At 49.4% G+C, this 26300-nt stretch overlaps 1 protein-coding gene across 1 annotated transcript; it reads right to left on the bottom strand.

The window, feature by feature from the left end:
- Positions 1-1568: 1568 nt before the first annotated feature.
- GPR179 (G protein-coupled receptor 179) lies at positions 1569-23445 on the bottom strand. Its single transcript, XM_007530953.1, has 11 exons — positions 22673-23445; positions 20209-20317; positions 15202-15289; positions 14127-14362; positions 12911-12979; positions 12385-12494; positions 11600-11835; positions 11308-11446; positions 10702-10807; positions 8843-8989; positions 1569-6572 (listed from the first exon to the last, which is right to left on the bottom strand). The coding sequence occupies exons 1-11, from the start codon at positions 23443-23445 to the stop codon at positions 1569-1571; spliced, it is 7017 nt and encodes a 2338-aa protein (XP_007531015.1).
- Between the last annotated feature and the right edge of the window lie 2855 nt (positions 23446-26300).

The raw sequence follows: 26300 nt of genomic DNA, 5'->3' as shown, positions 1-26300 counted from the left end.
CCAGAGTAGCCTGAGCTGATTTGTGAGAATAGGACCCAGCTAAGAAGAAAAAGAAGGCTTTGTGCTCACTCTATGCACTTTGCAGGGCCCTTCTCCACCCCTGGGCCTCTCACCTGCCCTTATCACTATTTTGGGGGTCAGTTATAGTGCTGGCTGGAAACTGTATCTTTCTCAGATTTTCTGGAGAGGAAACTGATATGGGCATCTTGTTACTGTACAAATGATCTAGAATTGCTCTCCCATTAGAGCCAGAGATTCCTGCTGGCTCCGGTAGTATTGGTAACAGGGGTTCCTAGAATAAGAAGCCAGTGAGTGATATGAACCCAGGCAAAAAGGGGCCAAAGAAGGTGAGAACAACTCAAAAAGTTACTCGAGGCAAACTCCATGCCCTGGGAAAAGGTTGTGTAGGGAGAATCAGGAGTGACTGTCTTTCCTCCTATGTTCTGTCTCTAATGCTGCTTTGGATACCTGGATGTGAGAGTGCTTGGTTGCCTTCAGCAAGCACTTGCATGAGGATCAGACAGGAAGTGGAGATGCAAAATCAAAATGGGAAGGTCTTTAGGGCATCCCAGGCACTTTTGAGCTGTTTTAATTTTTTTTCCCCCAGTGTATCTTTGAACTTTAATTAGGTAGCTTCTTAAGTTTCCTTTTGGGACCTTTACAGTTTTCTTTAGTTCCCAGATCCTATGTTGCTATATAGGATCTTTATACAGTTTAGTTTCTTTAAAAAAAAAAAAAAGCTCCTGGGATGGGAGAGACAGCATAATGGTTATGCAAAAAGACATTCATGCCTGAGGCTCCAGAGTCCCAGGTTCTAACCCCTGTACCACAATTAGCCAGAGCTGAGCAGTGCTCTGGAAAAAACTAACAATAATCCTCTGTGAACTTCACAGAGAATGAGAAAATGTGGGCTAGACACTGCTGGCATTTACCCCTGACACTGACTTTACATTCTAGTGTCCAGACACACATGGTGTTGAATATTCTGTATGGGAGATTCACTAGAAGCAAAGGTTCCAGCTTTTGTTCCCTGGAAGAAGAGTAGCAAGTACAGGCTGGTGGGGCTATTAGTGTCCAAGCAGCATCTTTTTTTTTTTTAACATGTATTTCCTTTTTTTAAAAATATTTATTTTATTTATTTATTCCCTTTTGTTGCCCTTGTTGTTTTATTTTTGTAGTTATTATTGTTGTTGTCGTTGTTGGATAGGACAGAGAGAAATGGAGAGAGGAGGGGAAGACAGAGAGGAGGAGAGAAAGATAGACACCTGCAGACCTGCTTCACCGCCTGTGAAGCGACTCCCCTGCAGGTGGGGAGCCGGGGTTGGAACCGGGATCCTTATGCCGGTCCTTGTGCTTTGCGCCACCTGCGCTTAACCCGCTGCGCTACAGCCCGACTCCCCCAAGCGACATCTTTTTATACAATGGATCTTTGGGAGTGAATTATCTTTAGGCTTTCTTTGAAGAAGTGGCTAAATTGTCTCATTTAGCCCTTTGAGAACTTGGTGGAGATTTTGGTTGCCCAAAGCTAGCCTCCTGATGTTTGAACTCATCCCATGGGACTATTACTCCTATTCCCAAGGAGAGACAGTTGGAGGTGCAGGTTCTTTATGGTGAATTGTAGACGCTGCTTCTTCTTGGTCTCCAGTTATGGGGGTACACTTGTGAGCCTCTGTTTCTTGGAGAGTTGGCTCTGGGGTTAAGCTGCTCTCTGCCCCAAGTCCTGAAGGTCCATGAAATTCTCTAACACTTTCCTGAGTGAAAGTACCAGCTGGCTGGTTGGCCTCAGGCCGGGGGCTTTTACTTTCTGGGAGGAAGCTACCTGACGGTCTGTGGACTGATAGGCCTGGCAGTTTCTCAGGAGCTGTTGGGGTTGCTGTTTCTGTCTGAATTGGCCTTAAAGCCAGGAGGCCAGTTTCCTCAGCGAAGGCTCCAGTTCCCTCCCAAGGACAGATGTATTCCATGGTGCCCTTTAGCTTATTCCCTTCTGGATCAGTGATTTCCCATTGACACACCTCTGCCATCTTGCTCCCCACACTGCTTTCTCTGTGGAGGCTGGCTTTGGGTTGGCCATTGGCTGGAGCACCTGGCTGTAGAAAGGACTCCCCAGAACCCAAGCCTTCCCATGGGCAGCCTAGCTCTCTGCTGACTTTTGCTGCTGCTTTTGAGGTGTGTTCTTCAGTTTTTCTGGACCCTGCCTTCTGAAGGAACAACTGTGCTTGTCCTTGGGAATCTCCATCTACCTCCTGGTCCAGCCCCCCTTTCTCTGCTGCTCCTTCACTCTCCTCCCAAGCACAGACCTCTGTTTTATTGGCAGAAGGAGCCTCTGCTGCTTCCCACAGACACTCATCTGCTGCCTTGGCCCCCACACCGCCTACTGCTTCGGAACTACCTTCTCTTTGGTCAGAAGCTTGTGGGACTGTTTGTGGAGAAACAGTTCTACCATCTTGACCCTCCCACAGACACACAGTTTCCTGCTTCCCATCTGCCCTCTCTGGCTTCCCCTGGACTGCCACAGCTCTGTGCTCCAGCTCTTCTGGGCCTTTCCCCTTCTCCCAAGATTTCCCTTTTCTGTAATCTCTGGCCACCTCTTCCCCAGAGGTCCTCTCGATCACCTCCCTGGGGTGGGCCTCAGCTTTGACCCTGCTGTCAGATTTGTGAGCTCCTGGGGTAGGGGTGTCCCCTGGAAGCAACTCAGCTCTCTGGATCCCAGTGCTGAGTGGTCTCTGAGAACTAGTTTCCCATAGCTCGGGGCATTCGCAGTCTGGATGGGTGAAAGAAGCTGCCAGAACCAGGCTGTCCTGTGGCTTGTGGGCGGTCTTTGTCCCATCAGTGGTAGTAACAATAATGAGGTTTCCTGCTGGTGAAGGTAGCACTTTGCTTTGGCTTGTGTATTCTGCCCTCCCTTCACTCATCTTTGGGTCTTGTTGCTGATCTCCTATCTCTGCTGCTTCCTCACTTACTTCCAAGGAATGTGTCCCTGCCATATTGCTGCTCACACTGTTGGATGGGTCTGAGACCTGGGGGCCCTGGGCATAGGGGCCCCTCAAGTCCTCCTCCCAAGGGCAAATTGCTTCCTGCTCTTGACTCTGTTTCATCTCCCATTTTGACTTGTCTTCTCCCAGGGAGGCAAGTCCCCCCTGGCCTAGAGTTTTCCCCCTCTGTTCTGCTGAACCACTCCTGTTAAGCTTTGCTGCTTCTCCAGCAGTTCCTTCACTGACCTCCCAGGGGCAGATCTTGGCTGTTTCACCAGAAGATGCTTCCTCTACTTCCCAGGGACACACTTCAGCTGGCTTGCACCCTACATAGTCCAGTTCCTGAAAATTTGCTTTTTCTCTCTCTGTGTCCACAGTGCTTGGCTGCCTTGTGTCCACAATCTCCTGGGGACAGGCCACCTCCCACTCCTGGGTTGGCCTCTCTGGTGTCTTTGGAACTGTGACAGTTATCTTACTAGACCTGGAATCTAGATCATTTGGCTTTAGCTTCCTGATGACCTCAACTCCCAAAGCTCCAGCTCCCTCCCCAGCTCCAGTAGTGCCCTCCCAGGGACAGATCTCTGTCTTTTCAGCATGCAGGGCCTCCTCCGTGTCCCATGGGCAGACCTCAGCAGCCTTGCTGCTCACACTGCTTGCTATCTGGAGACTAACTCTAGTTCTGCCTATGTCTTGAGGCCCTGGTTGCTGAGTAAAGCTTCCAGGGTCCACAATCTCCCAAGGACAAACTGCTTCCTGTGTTTGGATCTGCCCTGGAGACTTTCCCCAGTCAGTGGCATCCTTGAAGCCTGCAGGTATCTTCTCCTTGTCCTTTGGAGATTCACTTCTTGGTTCCTGTCCTGATGTCCAGCTTCCTTTTGTTCTTTCATCTGTTTCCCAGGGACATACTTCTGCCTTAGCAGGTGTTATGTCCTCTACCTCTGGCCTGAGATCTTCCTGTAAACATGCCTTTGTGGCTATGCTTTCTCCTTTGCTATGTCTGGATGAGGAATTATCTAGACAGGGGCTAGGATGCCCAGGGGCTGTGCTCTCCCAGGGACATACCACCTCCTCTGACTGATTTAGTTTCTGCACTGCCTGTCCAGTTTGTTCCCTGGTCTTCTCAAAGCTTCCCTTTCCCAAGAGTTCTTTTTCTGCCCCTTGAGTCAGTCTTTCCTCCCCTGTTACCCTGTCACCCAGTTCCCAGGGACAGATCTCTGCCTTCCTGACAGCAGGAGCTTCTCCTGCCTTCACACTGCTGTCCAGACTCCCTGAGCACCCAGGTGTCCCTGAGGCCTCATCAGGGACTGCTGAGGGGCCCCGGAAATCTGTCCTTTCCCATGGACAAATAGACTCCAAGTCTCCACTGATGATTGTCTGGTCTTTCCAGAAGGGTGCTTTCCTGGGGGGCTTCTGCTTTTCTTGGGGCAGCTCTGTCACACCCTGCAGGGATGCTTTACCATTCTCTCCCCCCACAGTTTCCTCCCAGGGACAGAGCTCTGCCTTGGCCACAGCTGGTGCACAAGCTTCTGGGGCAGTGGCCTCCTGCTGACATCTGTCAGCCTGAGGAGACTGGTCTCTCGAATTGGCATTTTCCCAAGGACACATGGCCTCCTGCCCTCTGACCAGCCTCTCTGGTTTCTTCTGAGCAATAGCAGCTATGCCTTTGGGCTCTGGCTTTTCTGAGTCTTTTTCTTTCTCCCCCCAATAGCCATCTCGTTCTTGTCTTACTACCCTGCTTTGAGGGGTTCCTCCACTCACCTCCCAGGGGCAGATCTCTGCCTTCTTACTACTGTCAGACTGCTGCCCCTCAAACTCTGCAGCCTCCCAGGGGCACACCTCTGCCACACTATGGTCGGCACCTCTGAGGGACTGCTGGCTGACTTTGGGCAGTGGTTTCTGCCACCCCATAGGGGCCTCTTTGACTTGCTCTGAATTTTTGTCCCCAGCTGTGCCCTGCCTGACTTGCCTTAGTGCTGCTTTAACTGCTTTCTCTGCTTTCCCCTCTCCTCCTGCCCTCCTTCCCCTGTCTTCCTGTCCCTTGCCATCCTCCTGCTGACAGGATCGGAGCATCCTGCTGGTGTAAGCATTCTGCTGGTTCTGCAGGGACTCCTCATCTTCACAGGTGCTGAGGGCGGCCTGCTTACTTACTGCCCTGGGCCGGCCTGGTTTGGGGGACCTGGGGCTCATCACTGTACCCTTTTCTGAAGCCCCACCCTTATAATTCCCTTCTGTAGTTGCTTCTTCTCTCTCTTTCTCTCTGTATGAGCTCCGAGAACGGGTCAGAGCTTTAATTGCCAGCCCCAGGCTGCGCACAGAACCCTGCTGAACAGGGGTCTTGAGGCTGTGGGATTTTGAGAAGACCTTGGGCCTGTCCTCGTCTGTGTTATCAGTGTCCCCCTGGAGACGCATGTCCTCTGTGTCCATGACATTGTCTCCAGCCCCCTTTCTTTCTATTGCAACTGAAAGGGCCCTCCAGAGTCTGGCCCGAGCTGGGGCAGGGGAGAGGCTGTCTCGCTCTGGTTCTGTGGGGCCTTCCTGAGCTGCATTTTCTTTCTTGGTGGGCAGTTCTACACTCTCCCAGGGGCAGATGTAGGTGAGTAAGCTAGGGCTTTGTGGGGGTACAGGGACTGGTGCCAGCGCCAGGACTGGGGCCGGGAACAGGGCAGGGGCTGGGGCTGGGGCCAGGGCTGGGGCTGGGGCTGCGGCCAGGGCTGGGGCTAGAGCTGGCATCAGAGCTGGAGTCCAAGTAGAGGTGGGGGACAGCATCCTTGGCTCTCCCAGGCAGGCCCCTCCAGACAAAGCCAAGGTAGGTGTGGAGACCTGGTGTCGGATAGGTGGGTGAGGCAGCCTTTTCCCAGCTTCCTCTTGAAGCTTTCCAGAGGTGTGAGAGCTGTCCGCACTCTTGCTCTTGGCAGGGGAAGGTGGGGCTGACAGAGGGGCTCCTCGAACTCGCTCCAGCCTCCTGGCTGATGGCCCCCGCACTGGGCTTGCCATGGCTGCTTCGGCCTTCTTTCTTTCCTCTTGCTCCTTTGCCTGCCGATAGGTTTCCTCCAGGTAGGTCTGGCTGGCCACCAGCAGGGCTTTTTCCCTGGACCCTGCCACAACACTGAGCGACTTCTGCAGGGAGGTGGGCCGGGCTCGGGGGAGCCTCTCTCCCACGGTCAGGTTGTGGGCGCTGGCTGACCGGAAGCCCAGGACAGGGGTCCCTTCCACCGATGACTCCCAGCTCTCCCTGGACACCTTCTTGGCCAGCTTCCTCTTCAGCAGTGAGTCCAGGAGTGGCGGGTCTTGCTCCCTGTGGTGGTCATGCTCATAGGTACTGTGGGATTTGCGCAGGCCTGGGGGACCCTCTGGTTCCTGAAGGCTGGAACTGAGAAGCCAGCGGCGGGAAGAGCCAGGCAGGCTGCTGTGGCCCAGGGAGCCTGAATCCCTTGAGTGCTGCCTGGCCAAGGCCTCGGGAAATTCAGCCAGGTACCGCATGAAGGAGCGGCCCAGGCCTTGGCGTGAACTGCCACACTTCTTTGGCAGGTGGGGGTTGTTAGCAGTCATTTCCTTAGTCTTGTGGACCTCTAGCTGGGCATAGAGCTTCTTTAACTCATCCTGGGGGGTGGAGAGGTGGGAAGAGCAGAACTGACATTGAACTGGGTCTACTAACTCTCTCCCTTCCTGACTGCGCTGTCATCCCCCTCAGCATTTTCTGCAGGGCATCTTTCCCACCAAGCTATGTCCATACCCAGTTAATATATCAGAAGCAAGCAAACTGTTTTTTAAAAAATATTTATTTATTTTCCCTTTTGTTGCCCTTGTTGTTTTTTTTTTTAAAGCAAATGGACTTTTTTGTTTGTTTGTTTGTTTTATATTTATTTTATTTATTTATTCCCTTTTGTTGCCCTTGTTGTTTTATTGTTGTAGTTATTATTGTTGTTGTTGTTGTTGGATAGGACAGAGAGAAAATGGAGAGAGGGAGGGGAAGACAGAGAGGAGGAGAGAAAGATAGACACCTGCAGACCTGCTTCACCGCCTGTGAAGCGACTCCCCTGCAGGTGGGGAGCCGGGGCTCGAACCGGGATCCTTATGCTGGTCTTTGTGCTTTGTGCCACCTGCACTTAGCCCGCTGTACTACAGCCCGACTCCCGCCCTTGTTTTTTTATTGTTGTAGTTATTATTGTTATTGATGTCATCATTGTTAGATAGGATAGAGAGAAATGGAGAGAAGAGGCGAAGACAGAGGGGGAGAGAAAGATAGACACCTGCAGACCTGCTTCACCGCCTGCAAAGCGACTCCCCTGCAGGAGGGGAGCCGGGGGCTCCAACCGGGATCCTTATGCCGATCCTTGAGCTTTGTGCCACCTGCGCTAAACCTGCTGCGCTACCGCCCAATTCCCACAAGCAACCTGCTTTTAAGACTTGTGAGAACTGTAGTGATTATCTTTGGGAGGTGGGAGGTGGGGATACAGAACTTTGGAGGTCCTGTGTGGTGTGGAACTATACATTGTAATCTTACAATCTTGTAACATAATACTAATAACAAATTAAAAAGAATCTTGAAAAATATTTTTTCCCCTTTAAACCAAAGCACCACTCAGCTCTGGTTTATGGTAGAGCGCATGAAAGTCTTTTTGCATAATCATTATACTGTCTCCCTTGACCTAATGTTTTATTGCATTTTATTTATTTATTTTAGGATAGAGACAGAGAGAAATTGACAGGTAAGGGAGCTAGATATAAAGAGAGAAAGATACAAAGACATATGCAACACTGTTTCACCACTTGTGAAGTTTCCCTCCCTGTAGATGGGGACAGGGGGTTTGAACCCAAGTCCTTGAGCACTGTAATGTATGTACTCAGCCAGGTGCACCACCCTCCGGCCTCTGCCTTAATTTTTAATATTAAAAATATATATACCGGGGCCAGGTAGTGGTATACCTTGTTAAGTGCACACACTACAGTGCGCAAGGACCTTCGTTCAAGCCCTTGGTCTCCATCTGCAGGGGAAAGCTTCACAAGTGGTGAAGCAAGGCTATAGCTGTCTCTCTCCCTCTCCATCTTTCCCTTCCCCCTCACTTTCTCTCTGTCTGTATCCAATAATATATATTATGAGATAAGAAACAGCAAGACCAAAACAGTGCTCAGCTCTGGCATAAAATAGTACTGGGTATTGAATCCGTGATTCTGGGGCCTCAGGCATGCAAATTCTGTGCTCTAACAGGCTAAGCTATCTCTCACTCATTAAAAATGAATAAATAGGACATATACAAAAAGAGGGGGTGGGCGGTAGCACACTGGTTTAAGCACACATAGTACGAAGCACAAGGACTGACACAAAGATTCTGGTTCAAGTCCCCAGCTCCCTACCTCCCCACCTGTGGTCACTTTGCAAGTGGTGAAGCAGGTCTGCAGGTGTCTATCTTTCTCTGTCCCTCTCTGTCTTCCCCTCCTCTCTCCATTTCTCTCTGTCCTAGCCAACAATGACGACAACAATAATAACTACAACAATAAAACAACAAGGGCAACAAAAGGGATTAAGTAAATAAATATTTTTAAAAATTAAAAAGGAGTCGGGTGGTAGCGCAGCAGGTTAAGCACATATGGTGCAAAGCGCAAGGACCGGAGGAAGGATCCCGGTTCGAGCCCCTGGCTCCCCACCTGCAGGGGAGTCGCTTCACATGTGGTGAAAGAGGTCTGCAGGTGTCTGTCTTTCTCTCCCCTCCTCTCTCCATTTCTCTCTTTCCTACACAACAACAACAACATCAATAACAACAATAATAACAACTACAACAATAAAACAACAAGGGCAACAAAAGGGAATAATTTTTTTTTAAAAAGGAGGAGGAGAAGGAAAAGGAGGAGGCAGGGAGTGTGACACATACCCGAATGTCTCCAGGGTCCAGGCTGCGCTGACTCCAAGCTGAGGTGATGCTGCTGTTAAGGTAGGAGCCTGAGCACTGCAGGTCCAGCTCATCCTCATACACCTCATCCACCATCTCCTCCCGGGAAGGGGCTCCTGGCTTCCGGAACTGGCCAAAAATGGGTATGATTAGGAAAAGACACCTGTGCATTCCTCCTCCACACACCTCCTTACCCCTGGAATACAGCTAGCCTTTATGAATCTTCAAGCCCCAGTCCCACAGCCCCCATATGGACTTCTGGGCAGGAGTTCAAAGAGATTTGCACCAACCTTTCACCTGTGTTACGATGACCTTCTTTTGATTTATTTATTTATTTATTTATTTTATTGCCACTAAGTTTATCACTGGAGCTCAGTGCCAGCACTATGATCCCACTGCTTCCAGTGGCCTTTTTCTTTTTCCCCTTTACCAGAGCATTGCTCGGCCCTGGTCTGTGGTGGTACGGGGGTGGGGTGGGGGGGGATTTAATCTAGAATTTTGGAGCCTCAGGCAAGAGGGTCTTTTTGCATAACCATTATGCTATCTAGTCCTGCACACATTGCTCAGCTTCCCCAGAGACCCACCCCACTAGGGAGAGAGAGAGACAGGCTGGGAGTATGGACCGACCAGTCAACGCCCATGTTCAGCGGGGAAGCAATTACAGAAGCCAGACCTTCTACCTTCTGCAACCCACAATGACCCTGGGTCCATGCTCCCAGAGGGATAGAGAATGGGAAAGCTATCGGGGGAGGGGGTGGGATATGGAGATTGGGTGGTGGGAATTGTGTGGAGTTGTACCCCTCCTACCCTATGGTTTTGTTAATTAATCCTTTCTTAAATAAAAAAAAATAATAATAAAAAAAATTTTTCTGGGGCCAGGCGGTGGCACACTTAGTTAAGTGCATACATTACAGTGCTCAAGGACCTGGGTTCAAGCCCCTGGTCCCCACCTTCAGGGGGGAAGCTTCATAATAGGTGAAGCAAGTATGCAAGTATCTCTCTGTCTCTCTCTTTTCTTTTACCAGAGCACTATTCAATTCTGGTTTATGGTGGTGCAGGGGCTTGAACTTTGAACTTTGGAGCCTCAGGCATGAAAGTCTGTTTCCATAAACATTATACTCTCTACCCTTCACCCTTCTCTGTCTCTTTCTTTTTTTAATTATTATTTATTTATTTATTTACCAGAACACTGCTCAGTTCTGGCTTATGGTGGTGGGATTGAACCTTGGACCTCAGAGCCTCAGGCTTGAAAGGCTTTTGCATAACCTTTATGCTGTCTCCTCAGCCCCCTCTGTCTCTTTCTATCTCCCTCTCCCTTCTTGATTTTTCTCTGTCTTTATTCAATAATAAATAAAATATTTTTTAAAATGAAAGAAGAGTTGTGTCTCTTGACCACTGATTCTTAAAATAAAAAAAATCTATTTTATTTGTCAGGACAGAGATAAACTGAGAGGTGAAGGGAAAAGAGAAAGGTAGACACCTGCAGACCTGCTTCACCACTTGTGAAGTGACTCCCCTGCAGATGGGGAGTGGGGACTCAAACCCAGGTCTTTGCACACGGTAACATGGGAACTCAACTGGATGCACCACTGGCCAGCCTTCTAGCCCTGCCTTTTATTTCCTTCATCTGGGAGCTGGAGACAGACAGCAGCTTTGTCTCCCTGCCTGCCCCTTACCCCCAAGTGGGCCTCTTTCTTCAGCTCCTTGGTGCTCAGAGTCCAATCACTCCCCAGTGTTGTCCCCACCCTGACCAGGAGAGACAGGTATGGTGGCAGTTGATTCACAGTGGCCATGACACAGGCTTTGCGTCTGCCTCGCATGCAGGAGAGGGAAGCCCTCACCTTAGGGATAAAGATCAGAGCCAGTGTGGTGGTGACTGTGCTGTGGGTGTGAAAGAAGAAGAGGAGAAGGGTCCAGTCTGGGTGCAGGGATGGAACCAGAACAAACCTGAGGGCAGAGTGGGAAAGTGAATGTGAGTTGTGGGCCAGAGTGGCCTCACCCTCCCTACCAGCCCAGCCCCAAGTGCAAGGACACCTTTCCTACTTCCTGCCCTCTCTAGGATATAGCTTTAGGGTCTGCCCTCCCAGACTAAACCAACTTGCCTTCTCTGTCTGCCTATAGCTCAAATTCATGCCCAGATTCTGTTCTAAAGTGCCCTAGTGGACACTCCTAGCAGGCCTGCTGCTGGGCCAGCTGCAGTGTGAGGGGAAGTCAGGGAGGACTGAGCCTGTGTCGGAAGGGGGAGAGGAGAAGCAGGGTAGGAGCTAAGAGGGGCAGTATTTCTCTTCTTGAGTGTTGGGTGAGACCCAGGGTAGAGGAAGGGTGTGTGTGTGTGGGGGGGGGGGGGCTACTGGGAATCTCCCTTAGCTTGCTGAGGTGCAGAAGAGCTGCCTGAATGGCCATGGGCTGGGGTCCCCTCAGAGTCATAAGCACTGGGCTGTCCTCACCTGGCTGCGTGGAAGGCAGCGGAGAGCAGCAACTCGTTGTGCAGGGCAACACCCATGTAGCGGGGCTCATGGAAAGCCGAGGGGACAGCCCGGGTGGCGTAGCAGAGGAAGCTACCCCAGCACAAGAGCAGCATCTCAGCTGTGGGGAGAGCAGGAAGGAAAGGCCAGGTGCCACCTCAGCCGCCCTGCTGCTCCCTCTGCAGGGCACACTGGGGCCGCCTGGATCAGGGCTTTGGACACAAGCAGGAGGGGTGGAGGGAGGCTGTACTGTGTGCTCACTGAAGGAACTCACCCACCACCATGATGTAGTCCCAGCGGTCATGGTGACAGAGGTAGAAGTGGCGGCCCGTGGGTGTGTGGCCTCGGATCACCAGAGGCAAGTGCTGGTTTCTCTCCAGAGTCCCTGCTGTCCACACAGCCAGGAAGCCCAACACCAGCAGCAGGAGCAGACTCAGACTCCGCAGCAGCCTTCCGCTGCTCAGGTGGGGTCCCCGCTGGGCCGATGGGGACAGGAACAGCTGAAGCACTCTATAAGGGATGGTGGGGGAGAAAGGGAGCACCAAGTAGAGGGAGCCAGGGCTTCTGTCCATTGCAGTCTACCCCTTCACATGTATCTGTCCTTGCGTCTCCTCCATGGTTTGCTGCCCCCTCTTCCCACGCCCTCAAATATCACATGGTGGGAAGAACTATAGAGATGGGGGGGGGGAGACACTGGGGACCTGGAGGAGCAGGGTGGGTCTTGGATCTGAAGAACTCCAACCTCTAAATGAGCTGAGGTGGGGACTGGAGGGAGCTATAAGACAACAAAGCCTACCCCAGCTTTGCGTTTATTTACTTATCTATTTTTTTTTTAATTTCTTTATTGGGGAATTAATGTTTTACATTCGACAGTAAATACAATAGTTTGTACATGCATAACATTTCCCAGTTTTAGTTATTTATCTATTTTTAACCAGAGCACTGGTTAAAACTCTGGCTTATGGAGGTGCTAAGGATTGGTTCCTGGGACCTTGGAATGTCAGACATAAGAGTCTTTTTGCATAACCATTATGCTGTCTCTCCAGCACCAGACTGTACCTATATAGCTTGAGTATGATGGTGCCATAGACAATGGCAAAACCCAGCAGCCGGACCCAGCGGAGAGCGATGCAGCGGAATACGCTGGGTTTGAAGTACAGGATAAAGACCTGTGGGGAGAGACCAGACATAGCTGTTCTGCACTGCTCTTTCCCTTGTGCTAGGCCCCTGTTAAGCACCTTGATAATCCCTCTAACTGCCTTGTAACAGAGGCATCCTCCTAATGCCTCCATCTAGCATAGGAGCATTTTCAACATCAGAGAGACTAAGCAACTTGTCCTACATCACACAGAAGGCACAGAGCTCTTTTAAGGGAGGGGCTGTGTGATTCCAAAGCTCACTAAACCAGGTTGTCATTTGTGGATATACATAGGGTGGACATTGTGGTCTCTGAATCCCCCCCCCCCACTTCTGAGAGGGCAGAAATGTGGAAGGATTAAAGGGTTAAAGGGTTTAGAGGGTGCAAACTGGGACCATGGTGGGGGGTAGTCTTGGGAAGTGGGTCAGCTTCTGTTCACAAACTCACAGGGAAGTATAGCAGCAGAGATCCAAAAAGGATGGTTTCTAGCAGGACCACTCCAGATGCTCGGATCATCTGTGAACCCCGGAATGAGAGACATGTGAACAGGGCAGCAGGTGGCCAGAGGCTGGACAATGGGGGGGGGTCCTCAGACCTGTTTTAAGGTTCACTCAGTAACCCAGACAATTAGCTCCACCTTCTCTAGTCATAGCCACACCCTCACCCCCCCCCCACTGGTTCTTAGTGCCACTGATACCAAACCAGTTTTCACATGGCTCCCTATAACCCCAAATTTATCTCCCTCCCAACTCCAGTCAGGAGTTTGCCAAAGACCTGGGCTCCAATCAGGTTGCTAGAGTCAGAAGGGCTCACATGCATTTTTCTAGCTTCAGGTTAGACTGCTCCTTATCTGTATAACTGTCCAGTGAACCAAGCCTGGCTCAGATGTCATATTCTTCAGAAAGTCTTTTTCCTCACCACCTGAAGCACAACTAGGTCCCTTCTCTGAGCTTCCACAGCAATGGACAGCTCTCCCTCCTTGCCCCTTTCTGGCTGTTCTGTTATTTGTGTGTCTGAGGGACTGGGTAGTGGCACACTTGGTTAAGTGCATACTTTATTATGCACAAAGACCTGGGCTCAAGTCCTTGGTCTTTACCTGCGGCAGGAGGGTGTGGGGGTGTGGGGAGCTTCACAAGTAGTGAAGCAGTGCTGTAGGTAGGACTGTCTCTCTCTTTCCCTACTATCCTTTCAATCTTATCAAATAAAATAATAATAATTTTTTAAAAGATTTTATTTATTTATTCATGAGAAAGAGAGGAGGAGAGTAAGAACCAGACATCGCCCTGGTACATGTGCTGATGGGGACCAAACATAGGACCTCATGCTTGAGAGTCCAATGCTTTATCCACTGCGCCACCTCCCAGACCACAAATAATAATAATTTATTTATGTGTCTGCTTCCTCTATCCACTGGATTTGGAGCACTGCCTTGAGTGTCTGTCTATTTTGCACCTTGAATCAAGTCTAATGCCTCCATCTCACAGGAGAGGAAGCAAATAGGTTGCAGATATAGCTGTCACTTGCCTAGTGACTTCCATCAAGATTCAAGATCAGGACCCACTGATCCCAAGCTCTAGTCTTAGATAGTCCCTCCTCCAGTGGCTGTTAGAGACCCCAGATGGCATGAACAGATGAATAGGTGAGAAGTGTAGGCCTTCCTTGCCTTGCTCCGGCGGCAGCGGTAGGATGCCAACATGCTCAGGAAGACGGCCAGCATACAGGAGGCCTGGCAGGCCAGCACTGCTGCGCGCAGAGCCAGGGCCTCCTCCACCAGGCATGGTGTGCCATCCATGCAGCTGCTGCAGCCCTCGGCACATGGCAGGCACCGCAGCAGTCTCCCGGGTCCACCCAGTGCTGACCCAAATTGCCCTGCAAGCCAGACAGCATTCTCCTCTAAGCCTACAAAAAATAAGATGGAGCTGGGGGAGGGTTCTCTCTCCCCACCTGGTCACTGCAGCCCTCTTCCTGCCCTCCTGTGGTCCCCAGGCTAGGGCTGGTGCGGGGCAAGAGGAAGTGGGGGGTCACAACAGGGGGAGGGCAGGGTAATAGGACGAGATGATGCCATCCAGGGCTTATGGCATGAGCAAGTTTGGAGAGTCTTCCTGTCTCTCTCTCTCTCTCTTTCTCTCCACCAGAGTTATCACTGGGGCTCAGTGCCTGCATGACTTCACCACTATTGTTAGTTATATTTTTCCTTTCGTCTATATAGAGGATGAGAGACAGAGGTAGAGAGAGAGAGAGAGAGAGAGAGAGAGAGAGAAACATGGCAACACTGCTCCACCATTCATGGAGCCTCCATGGTAATGTGTGCACTCTACTGGGTGAGTCACCTGCCCAGCCCTGGAGGTTCATTTTTAGAAGGTGCAGACACTCCCAAATTGGACCCCTTTTTGCCCTTGCCCTACAAGATTCCTCCCTGTGTCTCCCCTAACCTACTTTTTTTTTTTCTTCGTCAGTATTTTATTATTTGATAGAGACAAAGAGAAATCAAGACAGAAGGAGGAGATGGGGAGAAAGATACAGAGACAACTGCAGCCTTGCTTCACCACTTGCAAAGTTTCCCATTTGCAGGTGAGGACTGGAGACTTGAGTCAGGGTCCTTGTGGATGGTGATAGGGACACTCAACTGAGTGTGCCACTCCCCTCCCACTCCCCTGACCTGTTTTTCTCCGGTAGGTACCCCCTTCGGTCAGCCCAGCCTGGAACCCCCCTGCCCGACCCTCACCATGGTTACATACCCCCAGAGTGGCTTGCCCCATAGAAGCCGGGTCGGCAGTGACAGAGGTAGTGGCCCAGGACAAAGCCCTGGCCCTCCAGGGAGATGCACTGTGGGAACAATACACAGAAGAGGCATTTATATGGGGTTTCTTCTCCTGGGAGGAAAAGGAGAGATTCTCTACCTTCTTGGCCATTCTCAGGGTCTTACAAGGCTCTCTCTGGCTTTGGGGAAGTCTCCCTTCTCTGGAAACCCTACCCTCATCACTGCTTGTCTTCTCAAAGAGATCACAAGCTGAGTTAGGACAGTGATCACCCTTTTGTTCAAACCAGCAGTGACAGGAACCAGATAGGCCCCCTTTCCTAGGTAGAGTGAGAGGGTGGAGATGGTGGTCGGGAGTGGCATGCACATCAAGAGAACGGAGTCTGACCACACCTGTGTGCCTACATCCTGCTTCAAAGGGGCCCCTCAGCCTCCCTCTCTGGCACACAGGTGAGTTGAAAAGGCCCCCATGGAGGAGCAGCTTCCTCCACCAGGGGCCATCTGGCTTTGGTGCAGGACTGCTTCCCCCAGCTCTAATGCCAGGCTAATGCCAGGCTGGTAGGATGCCAAGGCCAGCTCTTTATTCCACCTCCACCCACTGATGTTTCCCAACAGGGGACAGAGCAGACTTCAGAGCCAGGCAGGGAAGACATACGTGAGTATGAGACCAGATCTGCTGTAGGGAGAGGGGAGGTACAGACATCTGCAGGGCAGAAGAGGTTAACTATGGAAGATTCCATCCCAGCTCCTGTCTCTCACCCAGAAAGATTACAGGATGTTGTTTATGAAACTGGCCCAGCTTCCCTTCTTGCTCAGACCATTGGAATGAGCTCTTTTCTTGTTAGCCTGTACAATCAGATGAATGTGGATCCAGAGGGCTGGAGAGATATCATAGTTGTTATGCAAAAGATTTTCATGCTGAAGCTTGGAAGGTCCAGGTTCAATCCTTGGCATCACCATAAGTCAGAGATGAACAGTGTACTGGTTTTTTTTTAAAAAATGTGTATTCATGGCATGTTGCACCAAAGTAAAAGGCTCTGGGGTGGAGAGGGGGGGAAGAATACAGATCCAAGAAGGATGACAGAGGACCTAGTGGGGGTTGTATTGTTATATGGAAAACTGGGGAATGTTATGCATGTAAAAACTACTGTATTTACTGTCGAATGTAAAACATTAATTCCCCAATAAATAAATTTTAAAAAATGTGTATTCAGAGGTTTGAATGAGGCTGGGTATAAAAGTGCACTTATGGGAGTTAGGCGGTAGCACAGCAGGTTAAGCGCAGGTGGTACAAAGCACAGGGACTGGTGTAAGGATCCCGGTTTGAGCCCCTGGCTCCCCACCTGCAGGGGAGTCTCTTCACAGGCAGTGAAGCAGGTCTGCGGGCATCTATCTTTCTCTCCCCCTCTCTGTCTTCCCCTCCTCTTTCCATTTCTCTCTGTCCTACCTAAGGACGATGACATCAATAACAACAACAATAACTACAACAACAATAATAAACAACAAGGGCAACAAAAGGGAAAATAAATAAATATAAAAAAATTTTTAAAAAGTGCACTTATTTGGAGTAGGGCATCAAAGTAAAAACCCTGGGTTGAGGGTGAGGGTGGATGTTTGGCTTCATGAGATGGCGGGGGTGGGGTGGGGATGGGACACAGTCTTTTGGTGGTGGGAATGGTGTTTATGTACATTCCTATTAATTTGTAGTCATATAAATCACTATTTAATTAATATGAGAGGGGAAATTGATTGAATGTCTCAAACTTTTTAATGTACAGACCATAAGCTGAGTCTTTGAAGCTTAGACCAGGGAGAACAGAAGCAACTAGTGGCACAGCTATATACAAATAATGCCAAAGGACATAAATTATAGTGATGTTGTGTACGATACAGCAAATCCTAACAAAGGGATTTTCCAAAGTTAACCCAATTGCCAAATAATGTGATTATAGCAATCACTATCTATTGCCTTCTCAAACCCTAAGAAAGCAGGAACCTCCCGCTTCCTCTATAGAGCCTATATTTCCCCCAGTCATGAAACCTCTATGGTGGGGCTCACTTTCCTGCATGCTTCTCTCAATTCATACCAAATGATATTACATCCACCGATTCCAACCTAATCAATGCAACGAGTACCACCTCAGCATGCTTCACTTCAGACTGTGTCCAGAGATGTCAGGCATGGAATGTCAACCCTTCAGCCTCATTACTCGGGTGAGACCTTTCCTTTCATAGTGTTCTCTAATTCCATTCCAGGTGGCTCACTTCCTAACAAAGTCCTAAAACCTAGACATAGACCATGCCCCATGAGATAGAGCACATGTTCACATGTATCCATAAATTAGGGCAAAATATACACCTAGAAGCAAAAGTACACAATAGTCTGCAGTGAGTCAGAATAAAGTTCATAATGAAATAGTGTCTACTTAGACATAGATACACTCCTCACCTACTTCCTATTACACTCCAAAGCTAACTTTATCAAAGCAAGGACTGCAAAAGCCGAATAAGGGCAAGAGACTGGCATATTTTAACAATGGCTCTTTAGTCACTATCAGACCGGCCCATCAGTTGGGGCCCTATTTGGGGGAGTCCTGAGATTTCCAAACAGACATGATAGGCCTAGACCTCAAATAAACCCCTCTCTCCATTGTTACTGGTCATCTCTATCAGGGGCAACAAAATAGACCCCTGTGTGGGCCCCCATAGAACCTTGCCCTCAACTTGGATCAACAGCGGTAGAGAATACTCCATTCTCTGAAGGGAGGATGGACAACATATTCTATGCTACATCTGAGGAAGATGGGTCCTGAAATTGGGGCAGCTTGGAATGTTCCTACTCATGACCACAGAATGTGAGCTCATATCTACAGGTATACAGAGGTCACATGGGCTCCTAAGCTGAATATGGGCCCCAGATCACATCAAATTGATGGGGTTACAGTCAACAATATTTATACACCTTTCCCATATTTCAGAGCTACTCTCTTCCCTGATCCAGCTTTCTAGTCTTTTTTCCAGCCATGAAATCATCTCCCCAGACAATAACTTGAATCCACCTGCATACCGGATTTCAGGCTCAGGGAAATAAAAAAGAAAAAACTAGTATAGCCACAGGCCCTTTGGAATATAACTAAACTATGCCTACTAGCTATCTACACTTCATCTGCACTATTCTAGCCTTTAGGTTCATGATTAGTCAACAATTTGTTTGGTTTTATGTGTTAACACTCTTTTCAGCAACCAGGTCCCAGATGCTAACATGATGTCAACCAGACTTCCCTGGACAGACAACCCCACCAATGTGTCCTGGAGCTCTGCTTCCCCAGAGCCGCACCCTACTAGGGAAAGAGAGAGACAGGTTGGGAGTATGGATCGACCTGTCAACGCCCATGTTCAGCGGGGAAGCAACTATAGAAGCCAGACCTTCCACCTTCTGCAACCCACAATGACCCTGGGTCCATGCTCCCAGAGGGATAAAGAACAGGAAAGCTATCAAGGGAGGGGATGGGATACAGAGTTCTGGTGGTGGGAATTGTGTGAAGTTGTACCCCTCTTATCCTATGGTTATTAATGTTTCCTTTTTGTAAATAAAATAAAAAAATAAGTAAAAGTGCACTTATTGGGGCTGTGTGGTGGCTCATCTGGTAGAGCCTACAATTACTGTGTGAGAGGATGCAATATAAAGCCCTCTATCCCTATCTGCAGGGAGTAAGCTTCACAGGCGGTGGAATAGTGTTGCAGCTCTAATATATCTCTCTCTCTCCTTTCCTTCTGAATGAAAAAAAAACAATCTAGGAGTGATGAAATTGCACATGCATGAGACCCCAACTCATTAAAAAACAAAATTCAAACAAAGAAAGTGAACCAGTGCAAGAGGTCATTTGGACAGTATGCTGCTTTGCCATGTACACAATCCAGGTTGGAGCCTGGCTCCCGATGCATTGTAAGAAGCTTTGGTGCTCTGATCTTTTCCACTCTCTCTTTGCCTCTCTATCTAAAACAAAACAAAACAAGACACCAAGTAAATAAATAAATAAGCAAAAGGTGCACCGGACAATGGAAGTGTTTCTCTGTCCTTGCACTTAAACTTCAAATACATATGCCCTGAAAAGCAGCAGATGCCCAAATCACCCTGCCTCCCTCATCCTGCAGGCTGCAGGGCCTGCTTTGGCTTCATTTCAACTCAGAAACAAGTATGCGGACAGTGTAACCATGGAGTGGATAAGTTCACTGGCACCCAGTTTCCCAGTCCTGGGCTCGCTGGATTACCAGACACTGTTTTCCATTAACCAGATTCTCCTGCACTCATGGCTTTGGTCTGGCAGCATGTGGCCTGAACTCCATCCCTTCCCCAGCTCTTGAGCTCTTCAAGCTTTTTCTCTGATTAGATTCCTCCCAGTCCCAATCCAGCAACTCCACTTATTTGGATAATCACCAACAGAGCACTTGGTCCTTGTGGACCAAGGAACGTTGAGGACTCTGTTGCCTGGAGAATATGGTCAAGGAGAAAGGGACCAGGATATTTCACAGAGGTTCAGGAAGAGTCCTGGAGCAGCCAGTAACACAGTGAGATATTAAAGGAGTAAGGTTATCTGTCTCAAGAGGGGAGGAAGGGCAGATTATAAATGTCCTTACTTTTTAAAATCCTGGTATCTGTGGTCAGAGAAGAGGTGCAGTGAGTAAAGTGTTGGATTCTCAAGCATCAAGTCCTGAGTTTGATCTTTTGGAGCACACGCATCAGAATGATGCTCTGGTTCTCTCTCTCTCTCTTTCTCTCTCTTCCTCTTTCTCTCCTTCTATCTCTCATTGATAAATAAGTAAAATATCTGAAAATAAAGTAAAATAAAATAACTTAATAAGCCTGATATTTGATCTTAGTCTCAACTAGGGACCATCCAAACCCCCAAAGCTAGGAGTTGGGTGGAGGCAGTGGTGGAAAAGAGGGAGGGGCCGAATTATAGAGGCCTCGCCCCATCCTCCTTACCTGGGTGCTGTTGAGATCACACAAGTGTGTGTTAGAATACCAGCCTGGGCCACTGGCACATTGATTGATGTCCACGCTCTGCAGATTTATGTCCATCTGCACCTGCCCCCTGCAGCAGTGAATTAACAGTTAGAGGCAGAGTGAAGGGCTGGAGAGACAGCCTAATTCATGGTTATGCAAGTGACTTTTAGAGTTTCCGAGTTTTCAGGTTCATTCCCCAGCACTATCATAAACCAGATCTAAGCAGTGCTCTGGTAAAACAAAATAAGATAGAATGAAGGATGCCAAGGTATACATGTGTCCTTGGGCCCTGAAAACACAGACTTTGTGAACTTCAGCACAGTGGCCAAAGCATGATAGGAGACAGGTCGCTTGCGCACACAAACACACACACACACACACACGTGCACACACACACACATACACACACACACACACACGCGCGCACACACACACATACACTGTGCCACAGTTTCTCCAGTGCTATTGACCCTCACTGACTCTATGCAACAATATCCCTCTTCCTAGGGTGCCTGTCTCCCCAATTTATTATTCTTTTTTCTTGTCCTTCCTCCTTCACTCCACCCCTCTCTCCCTTCTTCCCTCTCTCCTCCCCTCTCTCTCCCTCTCTCCTTTCCTCTCTCTCTCTCCCTCAATCCCTTTTCCCTTTCTTTCTTTCTTTCTTTCTTTCTTTCTTTCTTTCTTTCTTTCTTACCTTCTGATAAAGATAGAGCAGTAGAGAGAGTGAAAGAGACCACAGTACTGAAGCTTCCTTCAATGCAGTGGGGGCTGGGTTCCAACCTGGGTCACACACAAGGCAAAGCAGTGCACTATCCAAACAAGCTGTTTTGCAGCACCCTTTAACTAGTCTTTTTTTTTCATATTTATTTTATTTATTTTCCCCTTTGTTGCCCTTGTTGTTTAACATTGTTGTGGTTATTGATGTCATTGTTTGATAGGACAGAGAGAAATGGAGAGAGGAGGGGAAGACAAAGAGGGGGAGAGAAAGATAGACACCTCAGACCTCCTTCACCGCTTGTGAAGCAACTCCCCTGAGTTGGGGAGCCAGGGGCTCGAACCGGGATCTTTAAGCCAGTCTTTGAGCTTTACACCATGTGTGCTTAACCTGCTGCACCACCGCCCGACTTCCTAACTATTCTTTTTTCTTTCTTTCTTCTTCTTTTATAATAACAGATTTATTTATGAATGAGCATGGAGGGAGAGAGAAAGGACTGGAGTTTTTTCGTTTTTGTTTTTTTCTTAGAGCGCAGCTCAGTTCTGGCTTATGGTGGTACATGGGACTGAACCTAGAATGTTGGAGCTTCCAATATGAGAGTATCTTTGCATAGCCACTATGCTATCTACCTCCCACTTGCCCCCTTTAAATTTTCAACATTTCATCTTTCCTGCCAGTGGGCATAGGGAAGGGGCATGCAAAGACATGCATGAGTTGGTGTTCTGATGAGCAGCTATCTGAATGAATTTCTCTCTCTCTCTCTCTCTCTCTCTCTCTTTCTCTCTCTCTCACACATACACACACACACACACACACACACACACACACACACACACACACACACACACACACACACACACTGAGCTTGGCTATTAGCCAACCCCACAGTCTGTCAGATCAGAATTGATGACAACCAAGGAGCTACAGAATGGAGACACCCAGAGCTCTGGGAAGAGGTCTGGCAAAGAGCTAGGTGACCTGCCAGCATGATGGGAGCCCTTCTGGGGACAGTGAATGTGGGGAGTCAGGAACAGGACAGTGCTGTGCTCATTTGCTGCCCCTTACCCACCAGGTCTCTCAATTGTCTCTTTACTTTGGTGGAGGGAGGGGCAGTTTTTAAAATGTTATTATTATTATTTTTATTATTATATAGTGAAATGGAGGCAGAGAGAGAGCGAGCTAGAGGTGCATTACAGCAGTAGTCACTGGGAATGACCCTGGGTAACCAGCAGCTCCTGGACAGAAGGGCATTGGCTTTATGCCCTTTCCTGAGACTTTCCCCTCCCTTGGAGGAGCCTCCTTTACACCTCTAGATTGCTGAGGAGCACTGGGTTTAACTCCTAGACAGCCCACCTGGCTCCTCCAAGACAGCTGGTGCTTGGGCTGCCACTGTCATACACACCAAGCCCTCTCCTGTTTTATGTCCACTACTCAGGCCTGGAGACCAAGACTTGCACCTGTACCTACACATTTGTGTATGCACATGGGTGTGGGTACATGTAAGTGGATCGATCCCCCCACACCAGGCACACCCACCCACACCTGCATGTGTTAACTCAGTCACAGATTCCCCGAGCTCACTGCAAATACACACAACTGAGTGCAAACACACACATCTGTGCCACCAAGACAGAAGTGTGGGTGCCATGTGGCTATGGCCCAGCTGCTTGGACTTGTTCTCTCATCCCATATCTACAAATGTACATGTTCCTGCACAGACCCACTCACCTAACCTCCGGGGTGAGATCTGGCTTGAGTCCATAGAAGGTGGCTGACAGTGTGATGAGCCAGCCGGGATGAAGCTGTCCACCCTGGCATTCCAGGAAGGGAGGAGACACTCTCACATGCTGCATGTCACTCACATAGCCATCCCCTCGTGGCCATTTGGGGCTGTCCAGGCTCCCTAAGTCATTGGTCAACACCCGTTTCTGTAGAGCCAGAGTTTCCGGGGCTCCTGTTGGGCTCTCCTCCTGCACTCGGCTCTGTGATAAGTCCCGAAGAACGGTTTCCTCCCCCAGTCGGGTGGCCTGCAGGGCCAGCTGCAAGTGACTGGCCCCTGGAGGACGGTTAAAGGTCAGCAGAGCCCGGTACACCTTGGGGTCTCCCTCGGCCACACTACGAACCAGTGCCTGGTACCACTCCACATCCTCCTCTATGCTGGACTCCCGGATGTCGTTCGCTTGAAGCAGCAGGTTGAGGAAATTGACAGCCTGGGTGAGGGTGTTTGCTGCCCTCCGGAGGACTGGGGGGAGCCCTGGTCTGGCTCCTGCCCCCTGGGCTTCGTAGCGTTGGCTGCAATTAGCCCCCGACAGCTGCTGGGCATCTCCAGAGTAGAGAAAAGCTAGGGCGGCCTCAACCCTCTCTGAGGGTACCTGAGTGGGCACAAACCCCACCCTGACTTGGGGGGACATTGGAAGCAGAGAGCGGAGAGGCCTCGGTTCCCCCGGTGCCCAGCTGCAGAGCAGACAGCACCCTAGCAGCCCCCACACAGGAGAGGGCATGCCCACCACCCCGATGCTCATCCTGGGGCAGACTTTAGGGATCCTGGGGTTCTGGATTCTTGAGGTGAGAGGAGGGTCGATAGCTCCTCAGAGAGCCCAGGAGAAGTTGGCCGTAGTCTGCAGTTTCTAGTCTCCCAGGCTTCTTCCTCTCTTCCCTGCTCTCTCATGCTCACTTGCTGTCTTGCCTGGTTTTTATTCTCTGTAACGTCATCAGCTGGCTTCTGGACATAGGCATGTAGGATCTGTTCCCTCCTCTTTCATTGGGGTGGGGGGGCATGGAAAACCCTCTTAGCAGGCCTGCTACTTCCCTCCCCCACCTATACAGCATTACCGCCCCCCCCCCCCCCACACACACACATCTGCTTTGGAGAAAGCTAGGGGAGAGGAAAGGATCATATTCTCTCTCTCTCTTTTTCTCTCTCCCCCCCTCTCTCCCTCTACCCTTTGCTGCATTAGAAGAGCTGGTAAATCCAGGATGGGGCACCATAGCAACTGCAGATGAGTCCATGACCCTCTCTCCACCCCGTTGCTCCACTCAGCGGGCATATGATAAAGGGCCAAGCTGCCCCTCCTTGTAGTCTGCTCAGCTGTTTGCATACCTTGGCACCACAGTGCAGGGCTGCACTTGAGACTGGGGCTGGAGGAGTGGGAGGGAGCGAGAGCGAGACAGAGAGCAACACACACACACACACACACACACACACACACACACACACAAGGAGCCTAATGTTGTCAGAACTGATCTTTGTGGACAGTAGCTGTTAATGTTTTGTTTGTTTGTTTTTGTTTTGTTTTGTTAGTTTTGACCAGACCACTGTTCAGCTCTGGCTTACAGTAGTGCTGGAGATTGAACCTGGAATCTCAGAGTCTCAGGCATGAAAGTCTTTTGAAGGAGGACGTTCTCAGGCTCATTTCTTAGTTGCAGACAATTCTTCTTCTAGCGTTTGCCCTTCTTCTGTAGCCAGTCAACAGGTCAGGTTGAAAGCTTTCAGGAGCTGCTTGTTGCTGGCTTTGAAAGTGACTGGGATCCATGTGGATTCAGTCGGCTAGGAAGGATCGTCAGTTTCCCCAATGAATGGGTACTCACAGGATGCACCACGAGAAGTTGCAGACAATGAGGCCCAGAGACTCACTCAAAGTCATGTAACTGCTTTGATGGGACTCAAGCCCCTCCACTGACTCATTAGCCAACACCATCACATTGTCACTCAGCTACAGGTTCATTGATCAAATCTCATTACGGTGGGATGAATCAAGGCTCAGACAGGCAAAGGAACTTCTTAGGATCATGCTGTTTGTGAGAAATCAGGTGCTTATAGCAGGTCTCCACCTCCCAATCCTGAGGCCTTCTGTCGACCTCACCACAGGGTAGGGGATAGGGACAACAAGAACCGAAGAAGTTGGGGAGGGAGAGCACACAGCAAAACATGGATTGAACATGGTGTATTCCACCAAAGCAAAGGACTTTGGGGAAGGAGGGAGGAAAAGGGTAGATAGGAAGAAAACTCTGGAGGCCTATTACATAATGGAAGTGTATGCATATGTCAATGATTGCACTATAAAGCATTAACCCCCCTCAAAAAAAAAGGGAGGTGGTGCACCTGGTTGAGAGCACATGTTGCAATGCTCAAGGACCCAGGTTCGAGCCCCCAGTCCCCACCTGCAGGGGGAAAGCTTTGCAAGTGGTGGAGCATGCTGCAGGTGTCATCTGTCTCTTTCCCTCTCTGTTTCCCCCTTTCTCTCGACTTCTGGATATCTCTATCCAATAAAGAAAATTAAAAAAAAAAAGAATCAAGGAAGTTACATTTCACCAACACTTACCCATTTTCGTTTTGTCAAACTAACCCTATCTTTCCTCCTTCCTTCCTTCCTTCCTGAGGGCCTTATCTAATCTCTCCTCCTTCTTTTCTTCCTCCATTTCTTTTCATGTTTAAAAAGGTTTGCTATCGGGAGTCGGGCAGTAGCGCAGCGGCTTAAGCGCACATGGCGCAAAGCACAAGGACTGGCGTAATGATCCTGATTTGAGCCCCCGGCTCCCCACCTGCAGGGGAGTTGCTTCACAGGCGGTGAAGCAGGTCTGCAGGTGTCTATCTTTCTCTCCCCCTCTCTGACTTACCCTCCTCTCTCCATTTCTCTCTGTCCTATCCAACAACAACGACTTCAATAACAACAACTACAACAACAATAAAAAGAGCAACAAAAGAGAATAAATAAATCTTTAAAAAGATTTAAAAACTTTTTTTTTGTTATCTGTTTTTCTTTTTAACCACAGTACTGCTCAGCTTTGGCTTATGTAATGTGAGGGACTGAATCTGGGACCTCAGAGTCTCAGGCATGAGAGTCTTTGCATAACCATTATACTAATTTCCCTTCTCTCTCTTCTACCAGCATTATCACTGGGATTTGCTGTATCCACTAGTCCTGGTGGATATTTCTTTTTTTTTATTTTTTAAATTTTTTATTTAAGAAAGGATTAATGAACAAAAACATAAGGTAGGAGGGGTACAACTCCACACAATTCCCACCACCCAATCTCCATATCCCACCCCCTCCCCTGATAGCTTTCCCATTCTCTAGCCCTCTGGGAGCATGGACCCAGGGTCATTGAGGGTTGCAGAAGGTAGAAGGTCTGGCTTCTGTAATTGCTTCCCCGCTGAACATGGGCGTTGACTGGTCGGTCCATACTCCCAGTCTGCCTCTCTCTTTCCCTAGTAGGGTGTGTCTCTGGGGAAGCTGAGCTCCAGGACACATTGGTGGGGTCTTCAATCCAGGGAAGCCTGGCCAGCATCCTGGTGGCATCTGGAACCTGGTGATTGAAAAGAGTTAACATACGAAGCCAAACAATTTGTTGAGCA

The sequence above is a fragment of the Erinaceus europaeus genome, chromosome 12 (genome assembly GCF_950295315.1).
Source record: "Erinaceus europaeus chromosome 12, mEriEur2.1, whole genome shotgun sequence".
NCBI lineage: Eukaryota > Metazoa > Chordata > Mammalia > Eulipotyphla > Erinaceidae > Erinaceus > Erinaceus europaeus.
This window is presented reverse-complemented; position numbering and strand designations above follow the sequence as displayed.

What these genes read in the sequence shown, in the direction of transcription:
- GPR179 (XM_007530953.1), bottom strand. Translation starts at nt 23,445, where the DNA reads ATGCCCTCTCCTGTGTGGGGGCTGCTAGGGTGCTGTCTGCTCTGCAGC. An exon ending in TGGGGCAAGCCACTCTGGGG is followed by an intron (nt 14,363 to 15,201) that starts GTATGTAACCAT and finishes TATTTTTTGTAG; the next exon opens with GCTTAGAGGAGAATGCTGTC. An exon ending in ACCGCTGCCGCCGGAGCAAG is followed by an intron (nt 12,980 to 14,126) that starts GCAAGGAAGGCC and finishes CGGGGTTCACAG; the next exon opens with ATGATCCGAGCATCTGGAGT.